The 24,474-nt window shown below is 38.9% G+C and overlaps 1 protein-coding gene across 1 annotated transcript; it reads left to right on the forward strand.

Moving 5' to 3' along the window:
• Positions 1-1,300: 1,300 nt before the first annotated feature.
• On the forward strand, positions 1,301-22,891 carry LOC131252827 (protein TOC75-3, chloroplastic). Its single transcript, XM_058253557.1, has 7 exons — positions 1,301-2,466; positions 11,794-12,015; positions 12,452-12,559; positions 16,340-16,531; positions 16,979-17,227; positions 21,737-21,991; positions 22,417-22,891. The coding sequence occupies exons 1-7, from the start codon at positions 1,333-1,335 to the stop codon at positions 22,654-22,656; spliced, it is 2,400 nt and encodes a 799-aa protein (XP_058109540.1). The 5' UTR covers positions 1,301-1,332; the 3' UTR covers positions 22,657-22,891.
• The last annotated feature ends 1,583 nt before the right edge of the window (positions 22,892-24,474 follow it).

A 24,474-nucleotide genomic window follows, 5' to 3' on the forward strand; every position in this document is an offset into this window, starting at 1 on the left:
AGATCTGCTCACTAGCTAAGCCATGCTTGTGAATCCAACAGTCCATTGTCCATTAATTACGATGATGTTGGACCATGTACAACAAGACTCTTTATTTATTTATTTATTTTAATTTCCTTAAGGTAGAGTGGGGCATTTCTATGATTCTAATAAAAATTGGACAAGCATAACCTAGAACCTAGATAAGCTGTTCAAAACTAAATTTTTGCTACCATGAAACAACTGCTGAGCAAATTTGTTAACTAGCAAGTTAATAAAACCTACAATAAGGATCGCATTTGTTAAAAATAAAAAAGATTGAAACAAAAATAAAAAATAAAAAATGCTCATTAGGTAAGCAACGCTTGTGAATCTGACAATCCATTGTCCATTAATTACAATGATGTTGGACAAAAAATGAAGCCCGTACGAACCTCAGGTGGAACCCACCACAAGAAATGATTATCAGTGAACGCCCACCACTAAAAACTTACTAAGGCCCACCATCCAACCTGTTGATAAAGTCAGAAAGAACATATGAAGATAAAACACACAAATTGCGTTTGCTCCAAAACTTTTGCGGACTCAAGAAACTTTAGTTGGTGAGAATTCAATCCAATATGATCCACCTGAGATTTGCATCAGCTTCATTTTTGGGACGGTTTTCTAGAATAAACTGGTAAAACGATTTGACAAGGAGCAGATGTAGTGCATGCATTAAGGTGGGCCCATGGTCAGGGTCACACCCAATTGGCAGGATCCAGAGCAGCAGCTGACCCGTGGTGAATCCTTTTGAACCTTTAACATGGGCCATAGAAAATGATCAGTTCCTAAGCTGATGGTGCTAGGGATGTAGCTGATCAAACAGTCTCATTTTCTCAGTGTAACTTAGGTCACCAACTGTTTATTGTGGCCCCAACACCTATAAATGAGCCTTTAGTCCAGTTGATCAATGGGCCATTGCCAACCCTGCCAATGACCCATCCTTCCGTACACTTTGGCGTGATGGGCATTGATCTAGACCATCCAAATCTTAGACAAGCCTATGATGGAAACCATAGGGCATTGGCCTTGGTCCGGACTGGTCTAGTCATTAGGTAAGATTTCAACCTTCAGTCCAAGTTTAAAGGCGCAGGCCTTGGCCCTACAAAGCCGGCTAGCCACCACCCCTAGTTCTATCGTAGATGGACGCTCTGGATTTACTCGCATGCATTCCACGCTTGCACCACCAAACTAGTGTCTATAGTATCGTGTGGTCCGGCGAACCAGCAAATTGTTCCTACCCAACGGGAAGGAGTAAAACCCTTAAAATCTCTCTCTCACTCTCTCTATCTCTCTTATCCTGCTTCTGCAATGGCCCTCTGCCATCACAGTCAACTCCTCGGCCCCAGCCTCCCTAAACCCCATCATCCCACCTCCCAGCGCAAGTTAGCCCCAACCCCTACGACGCTCTCCCTCTCTTCCCCCAATCCCAAACCATCCTCTTCCCAAAACCCCAACCCCAACCCTCCTACAATTCCCTCTTCCCAAAATGCCCTCAATTCCCTCACAAAATCCCTAGCTGTATCCTCCGCCACTGCCCTTCTCTTCCACCTCACTCTCTCCAACGGCAACGGCGATGGGTTTTTCGGCGGCAGTGGCGGAGGCGGCGGTGCTGGCGATGGCGGTAATTTCTGGTCAAAATTCTTCTCGCCTCTTGCCTTCGCTAAAGACGAGGGCTCTGAATCCTCTCAGGACTGGGACTCTCACGGCCTTCCCGGCAACATCGTCGTCCAGCTCAACAAGCTCAGTGCCTTCAAGCGCTACCGTGTTTCGGAGATCCTCTTCTTCGATCAGCGCCGCAGGACCACCGTCGGCACCGAGGATTCCTTCTTCGAGATGGTTTCTCTTCGCCCAGGTGGGGTCTACACGAAGGCCCACCTCCAGAAGGAGCTCGAGACCCTTGCCACATGTGGCATGTTTGAGAAGGTCGACCTTGACGGCCGGACCAAGCCTGATGGGACCCTCGCCGTCACCATCTCCTTCACCGAGTCCACTTGGCAGTCTGCTGATGCCTTCCGCTGCATCAACGTCGGCCTTTTGCCCCAGTCCAAGCCAATTGAGATGGACCCTGACATGACGGATAGAGAGAAGATGGAGTACTTCAGGAGCCAGGAGAAGGACTACCGACGCAGGATTGAGCGGGCCCGGCCTTGCCTGCTGCCGATACCGGTGCAGCGGGAGGTGCTGCAGATGCTGAGGGAGCAGGGGAAGGTGAGTGCACGGCTGCTGCAGAGGATACGGGACCGGGTGCAGAAGTGGTACCACGATGAGGGTTATGCGTGCGCGCAGGTCGTGAATTTTGGGAACTTGAATACGCGGGAGGTTGTGTGTGAGGTGGTTGAAGGAGATATCACACAGCTGGCCGTGCAGTTTCAGGATAAGTTGGGGAATGTGTGCGAGGGAAACACGCAACTTCCTGTTGTGTATAAAGAGCTTCCGAAGCAGGTAATGCCAGTATTTTATGATGCTCAATTGGAAGAAATTACATTTTCTTGCTCGATCAAGAAATGGTAGGGGTGGGGGCCATATTGAGGTGGGCCATGCCTGAATATATCTCCTGTCGGATTATCCTAGCCGTCTTACTAGGCGTCATGTGAATGGATGGTTATAGACAGTGGTCCCCTTACTCAATGGTTAGGATGATTTATTATTATTAGGGGTTTGCTAATACACAACTGAGTCCACTTTATGAATGTTTGGCAACAAAAGGTGGGCCCCACCCCACGTGTGGATGGTGGGTCTTTGTTTCCCCTTTTTATATTTAGTATCTATCGATTACTAGATTTGTTTTGTGGAGTTTGCAGGTTCATTTGTATAGTTCATGATTAGTTTGATAGAGCTCATGATTAGTCTATTAAACAAGAGTAATTGGGTGGATGACCTTTATGGTGTTTAGTTAAAATGAGTGTCAAAGGCTAGGAATGATATGGTTGAACATCTGCTGTGAATGGATGATTATAGATAGTGGTCCCCTTACTCAGTGGTTAGGATGATTATTAATGTAGGGGCATTTTCAAACCGGGCTCGAGTGGGGTTGCCTGTGAGATGCAGGGGCACACTCAGGGTGGGTGGCCTGTGAGGCAAGCCTCACCTGTGTGAGGCGGTACCCATGTGATTTAGGGCCTATGAGGGGGGTTCGGCCGAAGTCCTAACCCATGAGATGTGGGGCTTGGGCTATGAGATAAATGGATTGATTTGCTATGCTCTAACAGTTCGAACTTTTAAAGCAAGTGGTTAATTGTTATACATCAAATTAGTATCAGAGTGGGAGGTCTCGTGTTCGAGACTCCTCACCGAGGGTGATTAATGCAGGGGCATTTTCACACCAGGCTCGAGTGGGGTTGCCTGTGAGATGCAGGGGCACACTCAAGTTGAGTGGCCTGTGTGAGGCGGTACCCATGTGATTTGGGGCCCACGAGGGGGGTTCAGCCGAGGTCCTAACCCATGAGATGTGGGGTCTGGGCTATAAGGTAAATGGATTGATTCGCCATGCTCTAACAGTTCGAACTTTTAGGGCAAGTGGTTAATTGTCTTGCATTAATTATTATTATTATTATCATTTTGTGTGTGTGTGTGTGTAAAGGGGGGGGGGGGGGGGGTCTTTATGAATTTTTGGCACCAAAGGGTGGGCCCCACCCCACATGTGGATGGTGGGTCTTTGTTTCCCCTTTTTATATTTAGTATTTGACGATTTCTAGATTTATTTTGTGGAGTTTGCAGGTTCATTTGTATAGTTCATGATTAGTTTGATAGAGCTCATGATTAGTCTATTAAACAAGAGTAATTGGGCGGATGACCTGTATGGTGTTTAGTTAAAATGAGTGTCAAAGGCTAGGAATGATATGTTTGAACATCTGCTGTATGAGAAAACATTTAGCCCATGTTTGGATGCACTATCGCACTGAATTGCGGTCATTAGATTTTTTTTTTTCTTTTGATAGGTAACACCACCGGGGATTGAACCCTAGATCACTCACACACGCTCCACTGTCTCTGCAAGCTCACCTAACAAGCGGGAGATATTTTGATAGGACTCGGTTCCAAATTGAGACTTTGTTTCTTCCGGGTTTGCCTTTTAATGAATGCAAATGCGATTTAAGGGAAACTTCCTAATTATTAATTCTAGCAAATGTCATTGCAGTTTCTCTTGATTGAGCTGAATGTTTGCAACTTGATTTTGCTGTGCATGCTAACTTGGACTTACACTTTGGAAATTGTAGCAACTACAATAGCGAACACATTTGAAATTCTAGGATGCATCGGGGTGCACTATAGAATTTCATTGAAAATGTGAATCTAATAAAGTGAAAAAAATAAAATCAGACTGATATTTCCTTCCCTGGCATTCGTGTTTAGGTTTTGATCAGTGGGCTCCATATTGCAATCACCTTACTTTTGAGTTGGATTTGATGGAAACATTGTTGCAATTTGAAGGCTGCTTACTTATCTCTACTATATTATAGTGCTAGCAGTTATGAACGTTTTTACCCATGCAATTGTTATCTGGAACAGTTGTAAACTTTGGATTTTAAAATGCCTCTGCGTTTTCAACTACGAGCATTTCTGTGATTTAACTTTTGTATGTGAGTAGCCTACTACTTTTCGTATGGCCTCCACTCACCATGTTTCGGATGCAAAATCTTAGGAAGCCTGTGCAACTATTTGCTTTGCAAGCCCCCATGGTGTATGTGTGACATCCACTTTGTTGCCAGCTTATACTACGAGTTAGGACATGAGCCCAACAATGAGGCATATCCAAAACTCAAACGTGCTATGTCAAAGGAAACAGTGGTGAGGAGGATGCCCACCATTCAGACCTTCATGGGGCACATAGTGATTTTTATATACCATCCAACCCATTTGTAAGGTGGGTCCCAACTCCCAACAGGATGAAGGGAAAATAAAATTATCAGCCTGATCAAAAGTGCAGTGGGCTAGGTTTCATTGGTGGGCATCCCTATCTCCACTTTTTACTATGGTCTGAACCACTTGAGTTTTATATATACTTGATTTGGGAGCATCCTAACATGATTTGACCCAACTGATGGGCATAGTGGATGTCACACTGACATCAAGGTGGACTCCACTAAGATTTTCACCTCCCACTATGTTTAGCCCTCTTCCTCCGTGTAGCCTGTAGCCTGCACCTTGCCCCAACTCTCTCTCTCTCTCTCTCTCTCTCTCTCTCTCTCCTAACATGATTTGACCCAACTGATGGGCATAGTGGATGTCACACTGACATCAAGGTGGACTCCACTAAGATTTTCACCTTTCACTATGTTTAGCCCTCTTCCTCCGCGTAGCCTGTAGCCTGCAGCCTGCACTTTGCCCCAACTCTCTCTACCCCCAGTTAGGAATAATATGAAACATCATTGTTGTTATTGCTAGTGCTATTTATTGTTATTATTGTTGTTACTATTTCACAATTCTTCTTGATTAAGTTGAAACTTTGTAATTCATTTCACTTTTGCATCCAAACATATCCTTTAGATGATTCCTTGAGCCAGGCTTTTGATGTAGGATGGATGAGAAGGAAGAAAAGAAGAGAAGAATTTTTTTTAATTTTTTTTTGCACCACCCACACGATTCAAAGATGTTGGCTTTTATGGTTTTCTTGCTCTGCAAGAGAATGTTTTCTCCCTAATCTCACACTGTGTTTTATGCCAACCTCATTTCATCAACTCTTCGCTTACATATTGTTGTAGAGATCTTTTAGAGACCAAATACAATAATAAAGATCTAAGGAGATCTTACAAATATGTACTTTTACCAATTTAGATGTAAATCATTTTGTAAAGATTGCCATCTAAATTTCAAATCCAAACATGAGAAACAACAATTATTAAATAGATTCTAAATCTTAAAAGAGTTTCCCAAAATAGAAAATTACTAATGGCTTAATGATGCATAAGATCCTATAAAAAATCCTCCAAAATCTTTTTTAAACAAAGATTCCAAATAATCAAAATAACTTCATGTGTGGGTCCCACTGAATGGGGTGTAGGACCTACAAATTGGCTTCATGGGAACCATGTCTTCATCCAACATTTTTTGCAATCATTATCGCTTGCATGATTGCCCTTGGCTTCGAAAAACTTGCCCTCGAGTTGATTACTGATATTTATCCATCACCAACATCCCACCCATTTGTCGTTCTTTTGCAGGCTTTTGATAAGAGTTGATGATGGAGGCCCATGTGCGTGCCGCAAACTTGTTGCATCGATTGGATTGGTAGAGCATGGCTCTTCCTCCACTTGTGATGCAGATGTTGTCTAAGTGGATATGAGGAAAATTGTTAGATGTGTTGAAGGTGTATCAGGTTGGAAGGTTAATATCTAGAGAAGTAAGATCATGGGGATTAGAATATCTTTAAAGGAAGTGACACAACCAAGTTGTCTTGTCGTGGTAACGGTGGGCGTAATGGTGCCCACCGTTACCGATATGGTGTAACGGCATAGCAACCAACCTGCATCGGTTGAATTTTTTTTCTTGTTAAAGGAATCCAAAAAAATATCCATTAATCTGTACAAAGCACATAGATATGTTCAACCATGAATACCACATCATATTCAGCCATCAAACCATAAAAAAACATTGAAAATTTTGATTTTTCCTAATTTAAAAAAATCCGCTGAAAATACTCTGAAAATAAAAAATACAAAAAATATGAAATCGCATGCATAATCTGTACAAAACACATGGATATGTTTTACTATAAATACCACGTCATATTCAACCATCAAATTAAAAAAACATTAAAAATTTTGATTTTTTCTAATTTTAAAAATTCGGTTGAAAATACTTTGAAAATAAAAATACAGCAAAATACAAAATCACATGCATAATTTGTACAGAGCACATGAATATGTTCTACTATAAATACCATATCATATTCAACCATCAAACCAGAAAAACATTAAAAAATTGATTTTTCTTAATTTTAAAAAATCGGCCAAAAATATTTCAAAAATAAGAAAATATAAAAAAGTATGAAATCATATGCATAATCTGTACAAAGCACAGATACGTTCTACTATGAATACCACATCATATCCAACTATCAAACCGAATTATTTTTTTTTTGAATTTTCCTAATTTTAGAAAACTGGCCAAAAATATTTGGAAAATAAAAAAAATCCAAAAATAAGTACGAAGTCACATGCATAATCTGTAACAAAGCACACAGATACATTCTACTATGAATATCACATTATATTCAACCATCAAACTAGAAAGAAAATGAAAAAAAAGAGAAGATTTTTCCTAATTAAAAAAATCAGCTAAAAATACTATGAAAATAAAAAATATGAAATTGCATACATAATTTGTATAAAGCACATGGATATGTTCTAATACCACATCATATTCAACCATCAAAACAAAAAAACATGAAAAAAAATTGATTTTCCTTAATTTTAAAACACAGCTGAAAATACTTTGAAAAGCACATGGATATGTTCTATTATGAATACCACATCAAATTCAACTATTAAAACAATGATTACAAAAATGGGAATAAATACCGAATTTTGAAATTCCGAAAAATTGGCCAACGGAGCTTCGATTCACTCATATCTCTTTGAAATAGTATTTTGATTCTAAAATCTAAATTAGGAGTGGTCAAAATTAGTATTAGAGTTGTGTAGGAATGATTTTGGAAGCTTAAAAGTGGAAAAAAAAAAATGCAAAATAAATAGGCAAAAAATGTAGCCATTTTATGGCCATTACGATTTGGATTGTTATGGGCTGTAACCGTCATTACGGTTATTTTTCCGAGGTTCTCCCATTTCAACCTCGAATTAGGTAACAATCTCGACCGTTACCATTACGCGGCCAATGCATAACTGATTTGGGAGCCTTGGATGCAACTAGCAGTAGCATTTGGTTGCAAATTAGGCCATCTCCCATTGACATGCATAGGCCTTCTGCTATTTATTGGCAAAATCGGCATATCATTTATGGGATAATGTCATTGAAACAAAACAAGTTATCTAGTTGGAGCAGGCGACATCAGCTGATTAAGGCAGCATTATTCAATATGTGCCCACATATTATATGTCCCATTTCCAATGCCCTGGGAAAAATGCTGAATAAAATTGATAGAATTCTGTGGCAAGGTTGGAAGACGAGTGAAAATTCCATCTTATGAATGGAATGATGTACGTAAATCAACCAGGGAAAAGGTCATGAATATGGCTCTTTTGGGCAGATGGGTGCGGAGATTTGGATTGGAGGGGACCTTTGGAAATTATGATAGCAGCAAAATGTGGGGAAGAGCTGGGAGGATGGTTCACTAACAATTGTGTAGGTATAGAGCATCAGTGGTTTTGAAAGTGATATTTGGATTGATTGACGAATTTAAAAAAAAGTATCTCATTCTCGTAATCTCGTTAGGTACCGGAACTCTAGTAAAATTTGGTCGAACACTTGGTGCTCAAATAGACCTCTTGTTACTTTGTTCCCTAGATTAGTCACCGTTGCCAAAGATAAGGAAGCTTGTGTTGTAGAGTATGCTGACGCGGTGGGTGGTCATGGGGTCTAGATTCTGTTATGTTATGGGAATTTTGTAGAAGAATTAGAGGAATGACGACACTGTTGGAGCTTCTCTAAGCCAGGAAGCCTGCTCCAAGTGAGCAAGATTCATGGTTGTGGAAATGGGAGAAGAATGGGAGGTTCTTGGTTAGATTGTTCCATGCCCCAAATCAGTTACATGTTGGCTGTAACGACTGATACATAATGGTAACAGCGTAGACCGTTACCCGATTTGGAGTTGAAACGGGGGACTTTGGAAACGACAACATTCTTTGCCTATTTATTTTGCAATTTTTTTTTTCATTTTTCTTACTTTTAAGCTTCCAAAAACCTTACTACACTACTCTAATACTAATTTTAACTACACTATCTTATAATCAAAACACTATATTGAAGGGATTTGGGTGAATCGAAGCTCCGTGGGCTATTTTTCAGAAAAACAATAGACAATAGGTATTTATATCTAATTTTCTGTTAATCTTTGTTTTGATGGTTGAATCTGATGTGATTTTCATAGCAGAACATATCTATGTGCTTTGTACAGATTATGCATGTGATTTTGTATTTTTTATTTCGGAGTATTTTCAGTCTTTTTTAAAATTAGGAAAAATAATTTTTTTTAATGTTTTTTCTGGTTTGATGATTAAATATGATGTGATATCCATAATAGAACATATCCATGTGTTTTGTACAAATTATGTAGGCGATTTTGTATTTTTTATTTTTTGAGTATTTTGACAAATCGTTTAAAATTAAGAAAAATAAAATAAAAATTAATTTTTTTCTGGTTTGATGGTTTAATATAATGTGGTATTCATAGTAAAACGTATCTATATGCTTTATGCAGATTATGCATGAGACTTCATTATATTTTTTTTCAAAGTATTTTCGGTGATTTTTTAAAATTGGGCGAAATAAAAAAATTTATAATGTTTTTTTTTTTTGGTTTGATGGTTGAATAGGATTTTGTATTCATAGTAGAACATATCCATATGCTTCGTACAGATTATACATGCGATTTCATATTTTTTTGCAATTTTTTTTTTTATTGGCCGATTTTTTAAAATTAGGAAAAATAAAAAGTTTCAATGTTTTCATAGTTTGATGGTTGAATATGATATGGTATTCATAGCAGAACGTATCCATGTGATTTGTACAGATTATACACGTGATTTTGTATTTTTTTGTAATTTTTTTTATTGGCTGATTTTTTAAAATTAGGAAAAATAAAAAATTTCAATGTTTTCCTAGTTTGACGGTTGAATATGATATGGTTTCATAGCAAAACGTATCCATGTGCTTTGTACAGATTATGCATGCGTTTTTTTTTTTTTTTTTTTTTAAAGTATTTTTGGCCGATTTTTTAAAGTGAGGAAAAATCTTTTTTTTTTTTCAATATTTTTCTAGTTTGATGGTTGAATATGATGTGGTATTCATGGTAGAACATATCCATGTGCTTTGTACAGATTATGCATGTGATTTTGTATTTTTTTTAAGAGTATTTTAGGCCGATTTTTTAAAATTAGTAAATATATATATATATATATTTCTAGTTTGATGATTGAATATGTTGTGAAATTAATATAGGATTATATTGATTTGCTTGAATGTGATTATTGATTCATTTTTTTTTTAATATAATTTTTTATTTTTATATTAGTGAGTTTATATTTATAAATTATTAAATAGCGTGATATAACTTTCTCACCAAAGAGTGGACCGTTACACTACCATAAACATGTTCAAAATTATAAATGAATGCATATTTGGCATATTTTGATTTTTTTAGATTTAATGGATTTTTTGACAAAAAAAAAATTTGACCGATTGTTTGTTACTCCGTATTGGTAGCAGTGAGCACCGTTGAGCCCACTGTTACCGCAATGGGAGACCTTGTCTATGATGCAATCTTCTCCCAAGGTAGGAAGAGAGATGGGGACCCGGCTGAGGAGGTAGGGCAATATAAAGACACACCTGGATTGGCCTTTGCATGGCTAATAGCGAAGAGAAGTGTGCTCTCTGTGGATAACTTCCAAAAAGTGTCACATGAACATTCCCAAAGTGTGTATCATGTGGATGCGGGAGACGGAAACAATGAAGCATTTATTTATTCACTGCCCTTTCTCAAGTGAGATTCCACTAGCTCTTTTAGTGTTGTTGGGTGATGCTGGGATCCATTGATGCTCTTTTTCCATCTTGGCATGGTGGTGGGATCAGCCCTAAAGGGAGAATTCTATGGAGACTTATTTTTGGCGGTATTATGTTTGATATGGCTGGAGCGCAATGAGAGATGCTTCTGCAGTTGCCAGAAATCGCGTTTGAAAGTTTTCACGAAAGCTAAAAGGGGTGTTATTCTTTGGGCTGTCTCTTAAATCCTTTGTTTTTGTCCTTGCTGTCCTTTTTTACTCCTCTTTCTCAGATCACCCTGTGTTTGGGGGTGGGCGTGTTAGGAGTAGGATGTTAGTATACATATGTTTGCAAATCATAGTTGCAGGATTCTTCTAAGTAGGCACTTCTCCCTCTTCGAATTGTGGTTCTGACTTTCTTGCTCTGATTCAGGAGCAATACCAAAGTGTTTCAAAGAAGGGCTACCTTGATGTAGGTCTGCCTCCGGCCTAGATCGATCTGACATTAAATGGAGTCTCTATTGCTCCGCTTCAGGAGTTTATGATACTTCATACACCTTAAAGTTCATAGGACAAAGAGAGGTTATTTTGAGGTCCTTATATTCATAATGCCTAGCATTGAATGGTCAGGATATCACCTTATTATTAAACTCACGCTCCCTTGTCTGCTTCTACCTAGTTCTACTTGTTCACGTTTTGGAACAAACGCATCCACACTCTTGCACCGGAATTTTTTCCCGCTCCGCTTCACACTTTGTTCAACTATATACAGATGTACATATGTCTATACAATTCCACTAGTGGAGTTCCGTGCTCTCATTGCTGGTCCCAGGCGTGGGTAAAGTAGGAGGGTTGCGCCAAGTTGGCTGCTGGCATCAAACTTTGCCACAACTTTTTCTCATACCTGATCTCAAGTTGAGATGATGGACCTCCTTACACATGCTATTGAATGTTTTCTCAATCTTATTCTTGTTTGTCATGGATGATGTGAAAAGTCTAGCTGTTATTCTTAAACATTGCTTGACTGATAGTTACAACATGTTCGTCTATTATCTTACTCATGTAAAATTATCAACTTATGCACTTATTCATGATGACATTGGACTGATTGCAGCTTCGACAAGGCCATGTCTTTAATATAGAAGCAGGGAAACAAGCTCTGAGGAATATAAACTCGCTTGCATTATTTTCAAACATTGAAGTGAACCCAAGACCTGATGAAAAGAATGAGGGAGGAATTATTGTTGAGATAAAGCTTAAAGAACTTGAACAAAAAAGTGCTGAGGTCAGCACAGAGTGGAGTATTGTGCCTGGACGCCAAGGACGGCCAACACTGGTACATTTAACTGTTGGTTTAAACTATTTAATATTTGTGGTTTTGAAGCATTCTACTTGTCTGTATTCTTTGCAACTCAGTTGAAAATTGATACACTTGCACTTTTATCTGTGTTTGGTGTAGTATTGAATTAAACTACAGTAATTTGTCCAATAAAGTGGAAATGAATCGAATGACCTGGGATCCCTAAACGCAATTTTTTTACTTTCAAGTTGGACTTGCATGTAAGGTAACTGCAATATGAGGTGTGCTTCCTCATTATGACAACAAAGGGAGATCATTATAACTTAGTCATTTCCTCTTATTGATCCGTTATTGCATACAATTTGACAGTGCATCAAATAACAGCTTAAAGGTTGTACCATGCCACCGCTTTGCAATTTGCAGTGGTTTCATTTTTGCTTGTTATGGTTATTGACTGAGCATACCTTTTCAGGCTTCAATTCAGCCTGGTGGAACTGTTTCATTTGAGCATCGGAACCTCAAAGGGCTAAACAGGTCCATACTTGGGTCTGTAACCTCCAGCAACCTCCTTAATCCTCAGGTATTATGGTATTTCATTTTCATCAGTCTTCTATTTTTACATCCCTCAAATGAAAAAAATAAATAAATCAATTTTCTATTTTTACCTGAAGGTTGCACCTAAGCTCTCGACTGATTTCTTCCTAACAACAATCTAAGCTGTTGATTTTCCTCTCTTGTTGCGCATTTAATTTGTTGTACGAAAAGCAATCAATCATGTGTGTTTAAATCCATGTGACATATATCCATTTTTTGGGATTGTAGTGGGCCTTAATTTCTCATCATATCATCTATTATTCTTACATGGATCTTTGCATAACTGAACCAGTCAGACCACCTTTTTCTGTCTATTAGATTGGAATCTTGCTCAGATCTGAGTATGCTTTATTTGAAAATTTACCTATCTTTCTTTCGAACTTAGCATATGATCTTTGTGCTAGAAAGTATGAAATCCATATTTGGAGATACTTAGAGGCACATCAATCAATATTTGGTGGATAAATACAAGAATTATATGTTTAAACTCAGCTGCTTGAAGGGAACTACTTTTTTGGTGCATTTCTGAATGATGCCCACTTGGAGGGAACTATTTTTGGTGAATTTCGTAATTATACCTGCTTGGAAGGAACTTCAAGTATTTGAAATGATACCTGCAATACATGGTATGGGACGAGAAGCCTGGCAAACCAAGGGGAGATTATGGGCGGGCAATCTGACAGCTTGCTTGTTCTGCTATTTTAAATACTAAACACTGACTAGTACACTGATCTCATGAGCAAAAACTAGGCAATAAAAGCAGGTCTAACGTGCACATAACCCTAGATTAATGTTTCTAGAAAAGAAGTGATCATCATAGCTCTGAGTTTATCTTTTCTTAGATAGCTCGACTACTAGGATAGTTGATCACCAATTCTTAAAGTGAGTGACCTCACACGTTGTAAATGTGGAATATTGATGCAAAGATTGTCCGTGGTCACCCAAATCCTGAGACAGTTACTAGATTCATCATGATCATCATCATCTAAGCCTTATCCCAACACAAAAAGGAAATATTCACCGCTCCAAATCAATCTTGTCAGCATCAGATGGTTAAGATCATGTGATCAAGTGAACCTGGGGCTATCCCTCCCTCTCTCTAGTAAAATTCTGGCACCAATGTAGTTTAGCGGACAGAAAATGGAACGACAAAACGAAAATATTCAACAGTCCAAATCCAGCTGCCAGCATTAGATGGTTAAGATCATCCGATCAAGTGCCCAAGCTCACTTGATTGGATGATCTTAACCATTTGATGCTGGCAGCTGGATTTGGACTGGTGAATATTTTTGTTTTTGTCCTTCCCTTTTATGTCCACTAGACTAGATTGACTAGATTGCTGCCATAATTTTACTAGAGAGAGGGAGGGATAGCCCCAAGTTCACCTGATCAGATGATCTTACGCAATTCTGATGCTGGCAGCTGGATTTGGACTGGTGAATATTTTCTTTTTGTCCTTCTATTTTATGTCCACCAATGTGTGGTTAATCTATAGTAGTAACCGGTCTATGCTCCATCCACCATGGACTCTGTGATTTGCAAAGTCTTAGTTCACACGTATTGGTGTATCTATGCCACAACAGCCACATATACATGGACGACCCACCCCTTACAAAGTGGTGGTGAATCATCCTATCAAATAATCAAAATTTCAGCGAAGACTTACAGGGAGAATATGTTCAACCCACCCGTTACAAAGCGGTGGTGAATCATCCTATCAAATAATCAAAATTTCAGCGAAGACCTACAGGTAGAATATATTCATTTGTTGGGGGATTTGGTGCCCTTTTTCTTTCTTTTTTTTTTGAAGGGCAAGATTCGGTGCCATTAACTGCTACAGCACATCTTTCTTGCTCCTGTTTTTGGTTATGATTTTTTTAATGGCTGTTCTTAGTCGTCATTATTGTTCAAAAAGGAAAAAAAAAAGTGAGCATGTCACTTTTTGTGTGGTTTCTTTTTCTTTTTTCGGCAAGTAATATTACACTGACTGAGAATGAGGAAAAAAAAAAGGTAGAGAAGGGACATTTTAGAGGCGATTCGGTGGCATACTTAGAGCGATTGAGAGGAAATCTTTTGGCCTTACAACCTCAATGCTTATAAAAGATTTGTGGTCCCCTAAGTCTTTGACATGAAAAACTGATGAGGACATCCGAGCACCATACTAGAGGAGGGATGAGTCGGTCTCCTTATGGCTAGACAACCATTACATGAGGCCCACTTGGCCCAATTCACATTCCTAGGCACGTTGAAGACCCCATGTACATGTTCATGCATCTTTGACGACCCCACACTGGGAAAATACACGTGGGCTACATATAGGAGCTTGATGGACACATCGAACTATTGGATTTGGTGGACACGATGATTGGACGGTCGGATCATCATCGGACATCTTGATCGTGGACCCCCATGGGTCACGAAATAGTTTAGTTGTTTAGATTGTTTACATGCTTCGTTATTTTTTGTATACCTTATATTTGTGTTGAGATTAGGGAGTTAGGAACAACTTTTTATTTATTAAGTGTCTTTATGTTGAGAATATTATATGAGAGCGTCTTTTTGTAAAAGGTTTTTTATAAAAGAGAGATGAGTTTGTGAAGCCCTAATGCCATTATTTTGGAAAAAAAAAGCTGTGTTTTCTCTTCTTCATGTGATTTGAAGAATACTCTGTGATTTGGAGCTTGGGTGTTGTGTGATTCCATTTTCCATTCAATGGAGGTGTGAGGTTTGCATCAATGGAGGTGTGAGGTTTGCATCTATCATCTTTCTTCTCTCTTCCTTTCTATCCAATGAGGTATTTTTTCCAAAAAAACTTCATGTCTCTTCTTCCATTCCTATCAAAGACCATCCAAATCATCTTTTTCTCCAACTTTTCTTTATTTAACTTCAACCCCAACCGAAATCAACTTTTGAGGACCCAAAAACCCTAGCCAACGACCCACACATGTGAGCCCCTAAGCTAACTGTATGGACAACTGCTCAATCATTTGATTTCCCCTTGCTTTCCTCATCAAAACTGCTTGATTCCCCATCCATAACCCTACCCTAAATCCTAGATCTCCAATTTTCTATTTTACCCAATTTCTAAAAACCCTAATTCCAAATTCCACAATTCCTATGAACCCTAATTTTCCAACCTTCATATTTTTCCATTCCTAACCTTAATCATAAAACCTACAAATATGTCCCTTGAGTGTAGAACGTGCCTATGCTAAATTGGAAGTTCTATCCTTCCATTGGGCCTAATTTTAATTGATTTATGTGATTTCTTAGCATGCGGGCATGTGATTTAGGGTAAATTAGATTTTATTTTCTACTGTTTACTCTTAATTACTTGGTAGGTTAACATCTTTTGTTAATTGAATTACTTTATGGACTCTTTCATAATTTTCACGTTGCATGCTAGCATTAAATCATGTGTCCTGCATCAAAAACTCAACGAAGATGAGATTTTAGTCAACAGATGCTCCTTGCATCATCTCCTATTAACAATGGTGATGCAACTAAATTGACAAACTTGAATTTAGGGTCAAGTTCATACCTGTTTACTGATCAAAACCTCCAAAGATAAGCCATATGTTAGATTCACAATCATATTGACAGGAGAGAAAGTGCTTGTTTGATCTTCTTCATGTTCTGATTTCAGAACTTGGTCTATCTAATTGTTATGTTTGGCCATGTTAGTTTAAAGAATGATTTATTGGTAAATACTACCTTGGCATGAAGAACATGTTTCCTGATTATGTTTGTATAATCCTTTGTTCAGGATGATCTCTCTTTCAAGCTTGAATATGTTCATCCATATCTCGATGGTGTATACAATCCTCGCAACCGGACCTTCCGTACAAGCTGCTTCAATAGCCGAAAACTGAGTCCTGTATTCACAGGTGGCCCAGGGGTGGATGAAGTTCCAGCAATATGGGTTGATAGAGTGGGCTTCAAAGCCAATATCACAGAGGCAGGTGATACCTTCCCTTCTCTTTTTCTATTCAAGGGCGATCTGTCTGCTGCTCACAAGAGATGGTTTTGAAACCTACTCTACATGGGTGTGCAATGTGGCGCGTGTGCAGGATCTAGGTCATTAGTGTGGCGTGTCGTACCGTGTCAGTGCTACTGCTCAAAATCAGGCCAGTTTAGCCATTAGTTGGGCGACACAATTATGAAAAAATGGATGGTTAAAATTAATGAGCATTCCACATTCGACATGTCTTCAAATGAGGCCACATGGCACATCAGCCGGGGCACTCCTGATGAATGGCCCACATATCAGATGTGTCACCTTGACACGTGGGGAGAGTCAGATTGGGTATTGAGTGCCCACGGTAGGATTGTCGATTCCAATAAACTTGGTGGTTTCGATGTAATGAAGCTCACTGCTACTTTTGTCTTTATTTTGAACTTACAGAGCTTCACCCGACAAAGCAAATTTACTTATGGTCTAGTGATGGAAGAAATCACAACACGTGATGAAACCAGTAGCATTTGCACTAATGGTTCCCGGGCACTACCAAGTGGTGGATTAAGCATGGATGGGCCTCCAACAACTCTCAGTGGTACCGGCATCGACCGTATGGCATTCGCGCAGGCAAATATTACACGTGATAACACAAAGTTCGTAAATGGAACAATTGTTGGTGAGAGGAATGTTTTCCAGGTGAATCTTCTTTGTTCACATCTTTTTTTTTTTTTTTTTTAATCATGAGAAATTATCATTTATTTCAGTTTCATATTATATATTAAGAAATGAGGGAAACGGCCCGAAATTCTATTGAACATGGCTGCACCCTGCTTTTCACACTAACCTATTGGAATGAAATTTAAAAAAAACAAAAAAAAACAAAAAAAGAAAGAAAAGAAAAGAAAAATGTTGAGGTGTAGTAATTGCACAATTTGCAGTTTCCCATTGGGACATTTGGCAGGTGTACAAGATCTGGATCCAGGTTATGAATACCAGTTATGCTTAAAGTTATGCACCTTAGAGAATGAGAAATTTCATTGGAAATATTGGGAAGTGTTCTGATATGGAGTAAATTTTGTAGTTTGAGGCAAACTTTAGGAAAATGTTGGAATTTTTCAGCGAAATTTCAGATATTAAAAACAAATATGATGATTACCCACTTGAAACATCACAAGGATAAACCATGCATACTAATTTCCCATTGTTTAGGGGACAAATCCATGCATTGTCAGCCATAAATGACACAATTATATAAGTAAGTTCATAAATCAAATGGAAACAAAGATTGAGACAGACTTGGCTTAAAGAAGGGGATAAAATACAAAGTTCTTTCATGCAATGGCTATTGCTAGGAAGAGAACCAATAAGATATCTAGTTTTGTAGTAGATGGTAAAAGGGTGGAGAAAAAGTCTCAGATTTGTGAGTTGATTGTGAATTTTTACAAAAGTCTCCTATCGTCAGAAGGGTGGAAGAGGCCAAAAACTCAATAATTTACAGTTTGGTCAGATATCCAGTAAGGAGGTCGAGGCTTTGGAAAATCCGATTCTTAAGGAAGAAATCAAGGCGGCAGGGTCTAGCAACAGAATTAGGTGCTACCTTCATCATGCTAATCTCGAAAAGGGGAGATGCAAAACGTTTGAGGGACTTTAGGCCGATTAGCTTATTAGGAAGCCTATACAAGATGCTAGCAAAAAATTTGGTCTCCAGATTTCAAAAGGTTTTGGGAGGAGCGATTTAAAAAATTCAAGGGGCGTTTATAGCTGGTAGGCAAGGGATAGCATTTTGATTGCGCATGAATGTATAATTTCTTGGCACAGGGAAAGAAAGGAATAGTTTGCAAACTTGAAGTAGAAAAAGGCTTACAATCATGTGGATTGGAAATATTTAGATTACATGTTAGATTGGTTGGGATGTGGTCAAAAGTGGAGGAGGTGGGTGTAGATGTGCTTAGAATCAGCCAAGTTCTCGGTACTAGTTAATGGTTACTTTGCATGTTCCAGAAGTTTGTGACAAAGGGATCTAATATCGACATATCTATTTGTGGTGGTGGCTGAGGCATTGGCTAAGATGCTTGATAGGGGTGTGGAATCAGGTCCCATTGAAGGTTTTAGGGTGGACAAGTCAGAATTCCAGGTTTCTCATCTTCAATACACAGATGATACGATTCTGTTTTGTGAGGCGGAAGAGAGTAAAGTGGATAATTTAACATAGATCATTCCTTGTTTCGAGGCGATTTCTGGTTTGAAGGTTAACATGAACAAAAGTGAAATTCTTGGTGTGCGGATTTCTAAGGAAGAAATTAGCAGGTCAGTGGGTATTTTTGGTTGTCATGTAGGTTCTTTTCCGTCAATATATCTTGGGCTGCCTCTTACATTTGGAAACAGGCAAAACGATTGTGGGATGAAATTATTGAAAGGTTCGAAGGGAAGCACTTTAGATTGAAAAGCATCTTTCAATAGGAGGAAGGTTGACATTGATTAGATCGGCTATGTCTAATCTGCAGGTCTATTACACGTCTCTTTTTAGACGTCCAAAATCAGTGTTGGATAGGTTGGAAAAATTGAGGTGGAATTTATTATGGAATGACTCGGAAGAAAAATATAAGTTTCATTTGATTATATGGGATGAAGTATGCAAGCGTTGTGAAGGAGGTGGAGGTGTGCGGAATTTAGATCATATGAATCAAGTGCTTCTAGGAAAATGGATTTGGAGGTTCGGTGTGGAAAAAAGAAATCTCTGGCCAGAACTTCAAAGGAAGTATGGATCTCAAGTTGGGGGTTGGTGGACAAAGGATTCATCATTCATCTCTATACAGAGCTTTCGTGGTGTGGAAGTCTGTAGAGACACACATGAGGCGGAAATTTATGGAGTATATTATTTTTTCACTGGATGATGGGATGGATATTTGTTTTTGGAAAGATATTTTCGTTGGGGGATAAGGCACTTTGTGAAGTCTTTCCTAGGATACCAAGGCTATCTGTGGGATTTCAATATATCAGTGGCTTGTTGCTTCTCATTTTTAGGAGATGTTCCAATATGGGCTCCCCCATGCCATAGGAATTTGTCGGATGAAGGGTTGGTAGAATTGGTCAGTCTTCTAGAATTTCTTCGTATTGCAAATCCGGTTTTGGCGGTAAGGGATGAGATGGTATGGAGTTGTGAGAAAAATCTGGGCATTTCTCAGTAAAATCTTGGTATAGAGTTTTAAGTGGGTCATCCAAGGGGGGGTGTGTCTAGGTCTTCAACTTTGATTTGGCGCTATCCTGTATGATGGTTTTTGGGTGGCTTGTATAGAGTAAGGTTCTCACGGTGGATAATCTTTGCAAGAGAGGTGTGGCGCTTCCAAATGTGTGTTTTGTGCTTCTGAGATGAAAAATTGATAGGTCATCTCTTTATCCATTGCCCTATTGCGAAAGAGGTTTTGGATAGCTTCTTAAATCTATCCAGGATATCGTGGACAATGTCAAGTTCAATGGTGGGTTTTTCTTCTAGGGTGGCATGGTGTGGGAGTGGGTGTAGTAGGCAAGGCAGTTCGGAGAATGGTGTTGTTGGCAGGCCTATGGTTTATGTGGCGGGGCAAGGAATAGTTGGTGCTTCAGAAGTAGAAGAGGGAGGGTGTCAGAGGTATTCAATAGGGCAAAATTAAATGTAATGGAATGGGCTTGGGCGTTTGATGTATTAGGTAAAGGTTTTATGTTTCCATTTTCTCGGTCCATGTTATAATTCTTTAGGCTTCAGCCTTCCATCAATAAAATTATCACCTATCAAAAAAAAAAAAAAAATCATTCAAATGTCATACAATGCAAGCAATGGAACCAAACAATACAAAACAAAAAATACCTTGGTCCCAGATCCAAATGGAGTTATGAGACAGCTCAAAGTCATCCCTACCCTTACTAGAGTTTTAAAAAAGTGGGAGGCCTTTTATCGTGAAAGAAAATATCAGCTTATGCTAAATTATTATTGTTCAAAAAATAAACCTTGGTCTCTTATGCATATGGGGATTAAAAGAATTAACCAATTTGTAGATTGGCCTATGCTCATCTACATATATTTTTTCTACCAATATGTCACAATTAAGGTTAAAAACAGAAGAAATTTGGATTTCCCCAATTTCTGTTTTTCATCTTAGAAATCTGAAGTTCTTGCCCTTCAAAAGAAAAGAGAATCAATTTTCTTGGTTGAGATCCATTTAAATGCATCAAAGTCATGCATGCTCATGAATTTCAACTTGTTTCATTGCTAATTTGTTGAAAGAAAATGAATTCGAACAAAAATAAATAAATAAATAAAATCAGATTTCTCTCACCTTTGGTGTTCCTGGCTGAAATCCCTCTCCAATAGCAATTTCTCCATCAAATCCGTCTTTTAATGCGAAATTACTTGGGTTGTTAAAACAGAACTATAAAGGGAAACAAAGAATTTGGTGCGAAGAATGACTTTCATTTTTGGATTTTTTTTTTTTTTTTTTCTATTTATGTTAGTTTCAGTCGAATGAAACAATGCAATCTTATAATATATCTGCATATTTCAATGATATTTTTTGTCGAAATAATGTAAACATTTAATACAAATTTTTATTTCCCCAAGGTGCGAAACCCCATATATCGCAGATATTTTGGTCGATATTTGTTAAACCAAAACATTGATCCTGGCCCCATATATGATAGGCCACACCATATGTAGACCATCCCTGAAAAATCTGGCTGATCGCATAATCCTAACCCGCCTGATTGGAGCAGGGACAGACAAGAAGACAGTGGTCAACCAGCCTGATTTACTGGCCATGGCCACATACACAGTGCCCACTGGATGATTATTTCATATCTTGTAGAATTGTACACATCTGCCACATGATGGGAATTGTTAAGTGAAACATGTGCAATAATGCTCCTTAAATCTGTGGGAGCTTTCTTCAGTCAGTGTCATTGAAGATCCTCTCTTTTACCATATTTCATGAAAATCAGATGGTGTGTCCCAAATGTAGTTTTCATTCTGTTTTCAATCTAGAAAAATGTTGGTAAACTGCATCTGAGCTTTTTTCATGAATTGTTTGAAGTCTGCCCATTCTCAATATTAAGTGCATTTTCCCATATATATATATATATATATATATATATATATATATTCCTAAAAAAAAGGATTCGTTGAGGCTCTGGTGATTTCATATGTATTATTAACTATGTTTCTGAATCTGATTGCAGTTAGACCAGGGCCTTGGCATCGGCAGCAACTTCCCATTTTTCAATCGCCACCAGCTAATTGTAACCCGCTTCATTCAATTGAAGCCTGTAGAGGAGGGCGCTGGTAAACCTCCCCCGCCTGTATTGGTCCTTCACGGGCATTATGGTGGTTGCGTGGGAGACCTCCCAAGCTATGATGCTTTTACTCTTGGTGGGCCGTACTCGGTGAGAGGTTATAACATGGGTGAACTGGGTGCCTGCCGGAATATACTAGAGGTAATCATGACTAAGAAAAACTCACCATCTCCTCATGCACTGATACATGCATCATTTGAGAAATCATCTGATATGACTCGTTATGATCCGAGTCTTATCGGTTTCGGTCCAAAAAGGAGTCATCACACCGTTGTGGGATTGAAATGAACCAACTTGGTTGGGGCAAGTCGTACTGGTTTCATAGCAGAAAAAAGAGATCAAATGTAAATATGATGGGGAATAGGGTGGTCCCCAAAGCTCCCATGAGTGGACCCCACCCATTTTTTTTGGGGACCTACCTGTGTATTGCATGGTCCTCATCTGAACACCTGAGGGTCCCATCATTTTTATGAGTTGGCACGGTGAGTTATGCTTTCAATTTTTCATGATCTAAGGATCAAGTTCATATGGATATAACCCTTCTCTTCTTGCCATTGCTGACTCAGCTTGCAGCAGAGCTGCGGGTGCCGATTAGAAACACGCATGTATATGCGTTTGCAGAACATGGAAATGACTTGGGAAGCTCCAAGGATGTAAAAGGCAACCCAACGGAGTTCTTCCGGCGAGTGGGCCAGGGCTCATCTTACGGTGTCGGCGTCAAGCTGGGTCTTGTACGAGCTGAGTATGCCGTTGATCATAATGCAGGGACGGGGGCGGTATTCTTCCGGTTCGGAGAGAGATTTTGAGGTGCATTTTTTTAATATGATTTACATGCATGTTATGATTTTTTTTAGACCGATTCGGTTTAGCGAGGTTGTGAAGAAATATCGGGCTCTTTTAGCGCCCACGGATTCGAGTGAGATATTTGGAAAACCGGCATTAGATTGTCAAGGAAATTGAGCTTTGATCTCTGGTATAAATCAACGTTGTGTGTGCAGTGCACCCTCTGATCGTAGCTGATAAGATGTCCATATTTCATGATGATTGATGTTCCTGTTGATAGATGTCTTAAATCTGTAATTCATGTCTGTCGATAATAGGTTCGATGCCATCGAGCGGGCTTCGATGTCATCGAAGTTGGCTCGATGCCATTGAGATTTTTTGAAATAAATCGATTTGGTTGATAGACACTTTGGTGCCCTTTTACAATGCCATTGAAGACTGTTCGATGTCATCGAAGGCCTAGTTGATGTCATTAGTAATATTCAGATTTTCGTGTTTCGTCGCTGGAACATCTTGGTATTATTTTGATGTCATCAAAGTCGGAGGTTAAGTTTCGATGACATCGAAGTGTGTTCGATGTCATCGAACGATTCCGGGCAGATTTTCACAAATTTATGGGATTTATTTTCGATTTTGATTGAGATTCTCCTACAGGCCATATATTTGGGTGTAATCAGGATTGGGAGGTATCTAAGGTTTTCTAATTCGTTCTTAGGGTTTCAAGGGCTTGTAAAGAGAGATTTGAGTCTTGTTCGAATCGAGTACTTTCATAGTGATTTATATTGCTTTGTGCCATGTTTTTTCCCGTAAGGGTTTTTCCACATTAAATTCGAAGTGTTTATGTTGTGTTTGTTTGTTGTGATTGGATTACTTCACTTGATTCATCTCTGTGTGCTTCTGTGGTCCCCCAACAAGTGATATCAGAGCAAAACGTTGATGCGCATTATTGAATATGAAAGTAAGTAACAATGACTGCTAATCCTAAGTTCGATGTTGAGAAATACTCTGAGAAAAGTAATTTTGAATTATAGAATGTCAAGATGATTGGCCTATTGATTCAATAAGGATTGGATGAGGTCCTTAAGAAGCAACTAAAATCTATGAAAGAAGAATGAAAGAAACTGGATAAGAAAGTAAAATCCTCAATTCAATTGTGCTTAACGGATGAGGTTCTCTACAATGTCTTGAGGGAGAAGATCATAGCGGATTTGTGGGCGAAGTTAAGAGGACTTCTACAGGAAGAAGTCTATTGAAAATCGTCTACAGTTGTTCAACTTCAAGATGACAGAGGAAGGAGATATTGATGCTCATATTAGCAATTTTATAAGATGATCTGCAAATTGCTGGATGTGGAGGTAGTGGTCGACGATGAAGATCAAGCGTGTATCTTGTTGAATTCACTTCATACTTCGTATGAGTCTTTTAAAGACACCTGTGCACTGGTAACACGATCCTTAGTGTAGGTCACTGATGCATTGTTTATGAAGGGTTGGAATTCTACATTGTCCATATTTGCATCCTATACCGTCAAGGTCTATTTTGAGTTTGACAATTTTAATTTAACCAACATGGGCTACACCATACCATAAGGAAGGAACGATGTAAAAATCTAACAATTTAAGCGGTGTGATGAATAGATTGGATGACCTATATATCTCATGGTGGACCCCACATAATTTAGATGTTCCCAATACAGGAGCAGATCAGGTGTTACCTGACCGTGGCCCCACCTTCATGTATGTATTGTATTACCTGACCGTGGCCCCACCTTGATGTATGTGTTGTATATAAACGTTGGCCATCAGTTTTCCGGCTCATTTTAGGGTGGTGGCTCGGGCCTA

This window comes from Magnolia sinica, chromosome 8 (assembly GCF_029962835.1).
Source record: "Magnolia sinica isolate HGM2019 chromosome 8, MsV1, whole genome shotgun sequence".
Taxonomy (NCBI): domain Eukaryota; kingdom Viridiplantae; phylum Streptophyta; class Magnoliopsida; order Magnoliales; family Magnoliaceae; genus Magnolia; species Magnolia sinica.

What these genes read in the sequence shown, in the direction of transcription:
- LOC131252827 (XM_058253557.1), top strand. Translation starts at nt 1,333, where the DNA reads ATGGCCCTCTGCCATCACAGTCAACTCCTCGGCCCCAGCCTCCCTAAA. An exon ending in GCCAAGGACGGCCAACACTG is followed by an intron (nt 12,016 to 12,451) that starts GTACATTTAACT and finishes ATACCTTTTCAG; the next exon opens with GCTTCAATTCAGCCTGGTGG. An exon ending in CCTGCCGGAATATACTAGAG is followed by an intron (nt 21,992 to 22,416) that starts GTAATCATGACT and finishes TTGCTGACTCAG; the next exon opens with CTTGCAGCAGAGCTGCGGGT.